The sequence below is a fragment of the Myotis lucifugus genome, unplaced genomic scaffold (genome assembly GCF_000147115.1).
Source record: "Myotis lucifugus unplaced genomic scaffold, Myoluc2.0 scaffold_1672, whole genome shotgun sequence".
NCBI classification, from domain to species: Eukaryota; Metazoa; Chordata; class Mammalia; order Chiroptera; family Vespertilionidae; genus Myotis; species Myotis lucifugus.
Window position 1 is genome coordinate 5,845 of NW_005872720.1, and position 10,431 is coordinate 16,275.

A 10,431-nucleotide genomic window follows, 5' to 3' on the forward strand; every position below is an offset into this window, starting at 1 on the left:
CTTCTAAGGCTTCAAAAAGGGGGAAATTTGTTATAAGAATGTGTGTGAAACAGAAAGAAAAAGGAGCCGATGATGCTCTATCCATCGGACGAGCACGTAACCCTTTCTGTGCCGGAGACCCCTTTGTCAGTCTGAGGAACCCTGTGGCCCCCTTCCTTGGAGAATGGTCTTTTAGTTAAAATACATAGAATTGCAAAGGAAACCAATCATGTAGAAATAAAGTTATAAAATATCTCAAAGAAACGGAATTGTGGCATATCTGTAATAATAAAAGTGTAATATGCTAATTAGACCAGACAACTGAATGACCTTCCAGACGTCATTCCGGACGAAGCCGCGGTGGAGGGGTGAGGCAGAGGCAGTTAGGGGCAATCAGGCAGGCAGGCGAGCGGTTAGGAGCCAGCGGTCCCAGATTGCGAGAGGGATGTCCGACTGCCAGTTTAGGCCCGATCCCACAGGGATTCCTATGGGATCAGGCCTAAACTGGCAGTCAGACATCCCCCAAGGGGTCCCAGATTGCGAGTGGGTGCACGCCGGGCTGAAGGACCCCACCCCATGCACGAATTTCATGCACCGAGCCTCTAGTTCATCAATAACTCATGAAATAACAAGATCTGATGACCGGAATCGAACCCAGGACCCTTTGGTCCACAGGATGACACTCTTAGTAACTGAGCCAAACTGGCTGGGGCTACAAACATATTTTTAAAAAGAAATATATCATCAGGGGAAGATGCTGGAGCAGGAAGCTCTGATTTTTTTTTTTCAAGGCTAGTTTGAAACTCGACATGAGGGACATATACCATGATTTTATGAAACATGATTACTAACAGAAAAAAACGGAGCCTAAACTCTTAGAACACAGTCGATTAACAGAGGGGAAATGCCAAGACATCTTTGATGAAAACTGTAAATTGCCAAAACCGGTTTGGCTCAGTGGATAGAGCGTCAGCCTGCGGACTGAAAGGTCCCAGGTTCGATTCCGGTCAAGGGCATGTACCTGGGTTGCGGGCACATCCCCAGTGGGAGATGTGCGGGAGGCAGCTGATCGATGTTTCTCTCTCATCGATGTTTCTAACTCTCTATCTCTCTCCCTTCCTCTCTGTGAAAAATCAATAAAATATATTTAAAAAAAAAAAAAGAAAGAAAACTGTAAATTATGAGAAACATGTACATCCAGGAAGAGGAAAGAGTATTTTCAGATATCTCCGCATGTGTGTATGAAGATCTGTGGCTTCCAATTTGACTAGGTCTTATTTGTTTGTTTTTCAAAATCTTTCCTAAGAATCGCCCTGGTGGAAAACATCCCTGCAGGCCTTAACTATTCGGAAAACGCACCGTTTCACCTGTCACTCTACCAAGGCTGGATGAACCTACTCACCATGGCCCAGAAGTCGGTGGACATCGTGTCTTCCCACTGGGATCTCAACCACAGTCACCCATCGGCGTGTCAGGTAAGCGCATCCGCGGGCGATGGTTTTACTGGGGTGCACTCGACACGCCTTAGTACTCCGGCCTCTGCTTCTCACGTGCAAGCTCATGTTTTTAGTCTACTGTCCCCCTTAGTCCATGGACATCACTGCATTTGTGTGTGTGTGTGTGTGTGCTGTTGCTCATCGCATGTTGCTCAGCTCCTGCCAGAACGCCTGGCTTTCAAGGGCAAAATCATGTTTCGTGTTTGCATACCAGAGGCTCTCTATACGGACTTGTTGTATTGGGCAACTTCAGGGGGACCATCAGCATCATGGTGCCTGTGGCTGGCACGCCCCGGAATTCATCTTGGCACAGCATGCGTGCTTACGGTTCTAATTCTGTAACCGCTTGCCGGGGCGTTTGGTTGGTTAATTGGTGTCATAATTTGTCTGCAGGACCCAGGGCCAACTTTTTTAAATAGTTCTCTTCAGGCCACCGAGTTTAGCATTTCTAAAAAAGAAGGTACTGCCCTCGCTGGTTTGGCTCAGTGGATAGAGCATCAGCCTGCAGACTTAGGGGTCCCAGGTTGGATTCCTGTCAAGGGCACATGCCCAGGTTGCGGGCTTGATCCCCAGTAGGGGGCGTGCAAGAGGCGGCCCATCAATGAGTCTGTCTCATCATGGATGTCTCTATCTCTCTCTCCCTCTCCCTTCCTCTCTGAAATCAATAAAAATATATTTTAAAAAATAAATAAATAAGAAGGGTCTGGCTGAAAGCCTATTTGATTTAAATTTTTACCTAATTAGAAGGACTCGAGCATTGATACTTTTTAAAAGAGGACTTGGGGGATCCATTGGGCAGGCAGGATTGAGAATCGCTGCCTTAAACCACTCCAGTCTAACAAACGTCGTTTGCTTTTTTATAAATTTCAAGACGAGGGCCAGGTTGGTCCCCTCCCCCATCCAGTTTGTCAACCTGATTTTGCCTGTTTCAACTTAATCCCATTTATTCCTCCTGTCCTCTGGGGGATGATGTGAAAGGCCGGCGACTTGACTTTGAATATTACACATGTGCCTGGACGCTGGGGCCGGTGTCCTATTAATTCTTGCAACTTTATCCTGGCACGTGGCCAGGAAGAGAAGGGGTTGCTTGTGGATTTGAAACAGATTTCCCTTCTTCAGCCTTCTCATCTCCAGGATAAATATTATTTCAGGCAAACTGGTGCAGTGTCAGCGTGAAAATTGCATAACCTAATGGAAAGAGTGTCCCCTTCTTTCAAAATAGCATATTTAGCCCCAGCCGGTTTGGCTCAGTGGATAGAGCGTGGGCCTGCGGACTGAAGGGTCCCGATTCCAGTCAAGGGCACATGCCCAGGTGGTGGGCTCGATCCCCAGTAGGGGGTGTGCAGGAGGCAGCCGATCAATGATTCTCTCTCATCACTGATGTTTCTCTCTCTCTCTCCCTCTCCCTTCCTCTCTGAAATCAATAAAAATAAATTTAAAAAAATAAATTAAGTTAAAAAATAGAATCTCTCCCCAAATTCAACACTCAGCAAATGCTTATCAATTGGCATTCTCCTGTTTGAAACCTGGTTGCGACATCCTTTTGAATGCGCCATTATTGAACAAATATTTATGAAGGGGCTGAGCTATTGCTGGGGATACAGCACCCAGTAAGCATGGTCCCCGCCCCTTTCTGCACAATGTAGTGGGGAAAGCACAGAAAGCGATTGGTGGGAACACCGCGGGGGGCGGGGCCTGCAGGCTGGGGGCGGGGCCTCTGGCTTGGCCTCTCCACTGAGCTCTCCGCTCCTGTGAACTCCTGTCCTCCCTCAGTGCTGTTCTTTCTGGCTCCGTTGCTGCTGCGGCTCCACGCTTCCATCTCTCCATCTGTTGAGCCATCCTAATTATGCTCTTGCTCGCTTCCCAGTATATTTCCAAGGGAAATCAACATTCTGCTCTGAACTCATAAGCACTATGATTAGCAGGAGTTTAACCTCTTTAAATTTTTTTTTAAATCCAATCACATGGACATGAATAAATCATGAAGCCAGACCGTCTTCCCAGTTATTTGGATTAAATAATGAGTTTTGTTTGAAGTTGTTTACTATCTGCTCGATTGGTTTCCCTCTGGATCTTCATCTCTGCGTTTGCCATTTCCCTAAGGTCTAGTTATGATTTTGAAACTTTCTTTTTAAAAAGAATAGGTTGAGCCCTAGCCGGTTTGGCTCAGTGGATAGAGCGTCGGCCTGTGGACTGAAGGGTCCGGGGTTCGATTCCGGTCAAGGGCATGTACCTAAGTTGCAGGCTCGCTCCCTGGCCCTGGAGGCAGCCAATCCACGCATCTCTCTCACAGCGATGTTTCTCTCTCTCTATCTCTCCCCCTTCCTTCCACTCTCTCTAAAAATCATTGGAAAAATATCCTTGGATGAGGATTAACAAAAATAAAAAGAATAGGTTGGATTTTTTTCTCTCATTATCCCAGTATTAGCTTCTTTCTATAGAAAGTTTGGAAACTACAGAGAAATGGAAGAGAAACAAAATTATCCGTCTGACCATCAACAAAAAATGTTTTCATAGTTTGACATTTTATGCAGTAGATCTTCCCCCTGTAATGTGTCTCTTCTGTTTCCAGAATCTTTATTTAGCAGGTGCATCAAACACAACTCCACAACGTATTGCTCCGTCACTTGCATCTTCTCCCCTTCATCCTCCTTGATGGTGATTGGTGTTACTTAGCGTTTGATTAGAGTCCATCCTTGAATGTATTCCTCATAGGGGTTATGTGGGTAAATAGTCTCTAAATCTATAAATAACTGCATATATTTCTTTCATTCACCCTCGTAAGCGAAATCCTTGCCTGGGCTTCAGTCTTCTTCTCCCGTAATCTGAGTTAACTTAGTGTCACAGCTGGTTGGCTCCGTGCCACTCTGATCCAATTTCCTTGATAGGCAAGTGTTTTGTTTTCGGCCAGAAGTTTGTCAGAATTCCTTTTTCTCGTTGCTGTGGAGTCGTTTTACAGAATATACTTAGATGTGTCTTTCCACATCCCGTGAGCCTCCATCTTGGATTATTTTTTCAACATGGAGATCTTTCCTCAAGTTGAACCATTCTTCTTCTGTTATTTGCAAACTTCTTCTTTTTGCCTCTTTTTCTCTTCCAGTGCACCTGTCAGTCACATGTCCTATCTCTGCGATTTACCCATCACCCTAAACCCCTGTCCCCCTTATGTTTTCCTGCGCGCTCCAAAGCTTTAGGGGTTCCATCCTGGCCTTCTCTCTTTTCTAAGATCGATTACAGAAGTCACCTCTCTTCCTCCACAAACCTCCATTCCGTCTTCTCAGTCTCCACGTCCTTTCTGTAGAATCACCATCAACAGTCCATTCTTATTGAAGTAAAATATGACTTTGCCACTTGGGGGCCAGTAAGACCGAAGCCTTCTTGCCTGCCTGGCCCCTGAAGGCATTTAAGTTTGTGGCCGAATAACGAAAATAGTGGGGGGGAAAATCAATCAAAGAAAACCAGTTCCCTTTTATGATCAGGAGAGGGAATCCCTAAAAACACACAAGGGAAAATAAACAGGATGATGTAGCCCCCTCACCTGAGATCAGGTACGGAATATGGGCCCAGGTTCTTCCTGAGACAAAAACCTACTATCAGATGTTCATGCTTGTGAAACTGTCCTTTAAAAATCTGGTTTTACTTTGCTTTTATTTCCGTTATTCTTAGGCTGTGTCAATAATTACAGATTGCGAGGCAGAGCATCGATTGAAGTCAATAGAACACACTTTAAACAAGATGGGGAATTCAGGCAGATCCCTGCGGAGCAGCCCTGCCTGATTCCCCCCATCGGAGTTAACACTTAAAAAGGTGCTTACCTACCACTGACTCCTTTAATTCTCACCAGAGCCTCTTAAAGTAAATATGAATATCCACATTTTACTGAGGGAAGAAACGAGCTCAGTGAGATTACAAAGACAGTGTGTAAATTGGAAAACCAGCTGGAATCCAGGTCTCTGTGGACCCAGACACAACTGTTTAATATTCTCTCCTGCCTGTTCGTGTGTAGATAACGTCAGAGCTCATCAACAGTAAAACAAGGGCAGCCCTAGCCCGTTTGGCTCAGTGGATAGAGCATCGGCCTGCAGACTGAAGGGTCCCGGGTTCAATTCCAGTCAAGGGCACATGCCTTGGTTGCAGGCTCAGGCAGGAGGCAACCAATCGATGTGTTTCTCTCCCATCAATATTTCTCGCTATCTTTCCCTCTCTCTTCCATTCTCTCTAAAAATCAAATATCCTCGGATGAAGATTTTTTTTAAAAAGGTAAAACAAGGGTAAATTTGCACTGTTGCATTGAAATTATTTATTGCGGTAATTGTTGGATTGCACAATACAGTACTCAAAAAATAAAAATACAAAAGACTGTAATCTGGGTTCCTGTTACTGCTCTATATATACCAGTTCTCCTCTGGTAGAATTTTCAAGAATACCAACTGCTGAAGTGCTTTTCTTTCAAAATTTGAATGAATCGTTTTAATTTTTTGAGTACGTTATTTATGCCTAATTAAAGCAGCATCTATTTGGGTTTCCTGACTTTCTTTCTGATTATTTTTCCCAGGGTCAACGTCTTTTTGAAAAGCTGCTCCAGCTGACTTCGCAAAATATCGAAATCAAGCTAGTGAGTGATGTGACGGCTGATTCAAAGGTATTAGAAGCCTTGAAATTAAAGGGTAAGGCCAAGGTTGATACGCTACTCTACCACCGGGTGTTCTGTTATGATACCTTTATTCTCACTTAATATGTAATTTCTTTATAATTAATACCTTTCACTTAGTGGGCTTCTTATTTCTCCTTTGAAAAATGGTCTGAGAACAGCCAGAACTAATTACTCAGTACTGCTGGGACTTTTAATAGAGTTGTTGCATATTAGTTTATGCAAAGTAATCTAGTGGCCATTTAGTGATAGTTAACTAGAAAGGAGAAGCGTTCCCTCTCTGATCACTTCCATGATGTGATTAGAAAAAAGAGCCACTCTGATCAGAACAGACACTGGAATTCTGTTCCTCTCTTGCTCCACAAATGACAGTTGTCCTCCTGCTTCTCAGAATTTTAAAAGGTGTAATCAGAGGTTTGAATCTGGAAAACTTCCCTGATTCACAATTTTTTATTGTTGTTAATCCTTACTCGATTTTTTTCCCATTGATTTTTAGAAAGTGGAAGGGATGGGGAGAGAGACAGAGAGCGAGAGAAACATCGATGTGAGAGAGACACATAGATTGGTTGCCTCTCATATGCACCCTGACCACAGGGCAGGGAATGGAGCCTGCAACCCAGGTACGTGCCCTTGACCAGAATCGAACCCACAACCCTTCAGTCTGTGGGCTGGCACTCTAACCATTGAGAAAAACCGGCTAGGGCCTGATTCACAGTTTCATTTTTATTTTTATAATGAACCTTTTTTAAAATATTTTTTTATTGATTTCAGAGAGAACGGGAAAGGGAGAGAGAGAAACATTAATGATGAGAGAGAATCATTGATTGGCTGCCTCCTGCATGCCCCACACTGGGGATCGAGCCCCCAACCCAGGCATGTGCCCTGATCAGGAATTGAACCGGGACCTCCTGGTTCATAGGTCGACGCTCAACCACTGAGCCACGCCGGCCTGGCCTCACAGCTCATCTTGGTGCTGTTCAGACTTGCTGGGCATTTTGCTTGTCATCTTCCCTACATGTTATATTATACATTATTAATATTATATTTATATTGTTAGGCACTTATCACCATGCATACTATTTTCTATACATGGGAAAATAAAGAAAAATGATGAGATATGGCTGGGCCTAAAAAGCTTCACTCTGATAATATCTTTGGAAAAGTAGAAAACACCTACTTTAGCCAGACCGGGTTTGGCTCAGTGGATAGAGCGTCGGCCTGCGGACTGAAAGGTCCCAGGTTCGATTCCGGTCAAGGGCATGTACCTTGGTTGCGGGCACATCCCCAGTAGGAGGTGTGCAGGAGGCAGCTGGTCGATGTTTCTCTCTCATCGATGTTTCTAACTCTCTATCCCTCTCCCTTCCTCTCTGTAAAAAATCAATAAAATACATTAAAAAAAAAAAAAAGAAAACACCTACTTTAGTGGATTGACAGATAGAATCCACATGGATCAGAAATGCATTATTACTTTTCCTGTTTAAGAAACATGGAATTGGCTCCCACTGTGGAAACTCTGTTATCTGACACGTTGCTGAAAATGGATTCCCTTTGGCTCACTCTGGGTACCTGCATCTACAGATAAGTTTTCTCCTGGAGCTTTTTTGCGTGTCCCTTGGGTTTCATTCATCGTGAAGGATAGAATGCAGATGAGTTAGGAAGAGAGCGAGGAGCGGAAGAGTTGCTTAACTGTACACCTGCAAATCTGCTATTTGCCGCAGCTCATCCTCAATCTTGTCAACTCAACCAAAGTTAAAACTAGGGAATGGGAATATGCCCAGCCAGTGTGGGTCAGTGGTTGAGCATTGACCTATGAACCAGGAGGTCATGGTTCAATTCCCGGTCAGGGCACATACCCAGATTGTGGGCTCCATCCCCAGTAGGGGACGTGCAGGAGGCAGCCGACCAATGATTCTCTCTCATCATTGATGTTTCTATCTCTCTCTCCCTCTCCCTTCCTCTCTGAAATCAATAAAAATATATTTTAAAAAATAAAATATAAAAACCGGAGAATATTAGAGCACGTAACAACCTTTCTTCAGTGCTGCTGAGTATATGGCTGCTCTAGATAGGAAATAGCTCTTAATGGATTTATGGCAAAGGCACGGTTTATGTTTCTGTTGTGAACTATGAATTAAAACTTCATTCAGTTATTGCTTCTCACACAAAAAAAAAGCAGCGTTTGGATTTCAGCTTATGTATATATTACTACACCTTAGGCTCTCTTGCTGTACAATAGGTGTTCTTCTAAAAATAAGAAAACAAATGATTTTCCTTTATAAAGGTGGAGCAGTAAACAGGACCTTAATTTCTCAGAGCTATATCCTAGGTACTGGTCACAGACCTATCTGGCTTTTATTAAGATATATATGTGTATACAGTACATATACAGGGTGTCCCCCAAAAATGTATACACACTTTAACAGCTGATGAGAGAGAATCACTGATAGGCTGCCTCCTATACGCCCCACACTGGGGATGAAGCCCCACAATCCGGGCATGTGTCCTGACCGGGAATTAAACCATGGCCTCCCAGTTCATAGGTCGATGCTCAACCACTGAGCCATCCTAGCCAGGCTGACCAAGGAATTCTTCAAACTTCTACATCGAGCCCAGTTTTTCTGACTCCCTTTTTGTGTCTGAATCATCGATGCCCGTGTTTTCCGCCTGTGATGGTGCTCTGTGACTTTAAGAAACAGAGGCTCTCCTGTTGTCTTTGTCCATTCTGCTTGTTTTTGAAACTTCCCAGAAAATCCCAAAAGATTCCGACGGGAAGCGAGTCTCCTGCTCCTTCCCCAGAGGGGCCTACGTGATTTGTTGACTGAGTGTTGAGAGACGGCAGGAGACCTGTCATAACAGCGTCACCACGCAGACCACCAAGTGACACCTGTGACGCTGCCACCTGTGTGCAGCCATCAGACGACGCATCCGTGTCAGAGAGGTGACGATGGGAACTCGGTGCTTCAGGGCCAAGGGCATATGGAAATGAGGGTTGCTTTAAAATTCAGCCATAGATGAGAAAATTCAACCTAGAAACCCTGAACTCTGATAAAGTTCAATTAAATTAAGCCCAGCCATTCCGAATACCACTCTGAGGGAGGCTGATTCTAAACCAAACCCTAAAAGGAACGTATGTTCCTCAATCTGAGAATAGGGGGGGGCAGGTGTAAATTTGAAAATGAATACAAGCTGCCCCCATTCCCAACTTAGACATTTTACAAGGTGACTGTTGAACTGCTTGCTCCAAATAAGCATAACGTAATTTGAGATTTTTTTGTGCTTGTTGAGGCCTCTTTACTTAGGTTTATAACGATTCCAAAGTCAAGCTGTACATACACGTAGATGTGGTTTTCTGTGTTCATTGAAGGTCACACGATCAAGTATGTTTAGTAATTTCCCCAGAGGTAACTCTGTCTTCTTCTGGCTTTCATTCCACCATGTGAGAGGTTGCCGTTGTTAAGAAACCTGCATATTCCATAAGGTCTTCTGTTGTCCCGGTGAAGGGCTCTCCTCATGATGTTCAATGCAGGAGCTGCCCCCTGGTGGTCAGTGCACTCCCACAGGGGGAGCGCTGCTCAGCCGGAAGCCGGGCTCATGGCTGGCGAGCCCAGTGGTGGTGGCAGGAGCCTCTCCGGCCTCTGCGCAGTCGGACATCCCCCGAGGGCTCCCGGACTGCGAGAGGGCGCAGGCCGGACTGAGCCCCCCCCCCCAAGTGCACGAATTTCGTGCACCGGGCCTCTAGTAAGAAATATTAGTCATGCTCTGTTCACTGTGATGGTTCTGTTCTGATAGAGAAAGCACATTCTAACCTGGCTGGGAGTGGTACGCCCTGGGACATGGGAGCCAACATCTGAATGCAGTCCTTCCTCCTGTCCCGAGAACTGCCTATCATCATGGAAAGGGTTCCAGCTGCCTGGTCGGAACGGTCTAGTCCAGTGATGGCGGACCTTTTGAGCTCGGCGTGTCAGCATTTTGAAAAACCCTAACTTAACTCTGGTGCTGTGTCACATAGAGAAATTTTTTGATATTTGCAACCATAGTAAAACAAAGACTTATATTTTTGATATTTATTTTATATATTTAAATGCCATTTAACAAAGAAAAATCAACCAAAAAAATGAGTTCTCGTGTCACCTCTGACACGCGTGTCATAGGTTTGCCATCACTGGTCTAGTCCCAGAGGCGCCCACCCTTATACCTTACCTACTGACCCATGCCTGTAATTCCTACTTTCCCACGTAATCTTTGCCTTTCTCCCCAATATAGGCAGCTGGCTTATGGTGGCGGGTAGAGCAGATGTTTGTGGGT

The 10,431-nt window shown here is 44.8% G+C and overlaps 1 protein-coding gene across 1 annotated transcript in view; it reads left to right on the forward strand.

Moving 5' to 3' along the window:
- Nucleotides 1-1,382: 1,382 nt before the first annotated feature.
- Nucleotides 1,383-10,431, forward strand: part of LOC102432084 (inactive phospholipase D5-like) — a gene marked incomplete at its 3' end in the record, with an annotated part of 43,323 nt that continues 34,274 nt past the window's right edge. Inside the window, exon 1 of the mRNA XM_014450040.2 lies at nt 1,383-1,454. Coding sequence (XP_014305526.2) covers nt 1,383-1,454 — 72 coding nt within the window. The remainder of the gene's footprint in view (nt 1,455-10,431) is intronic.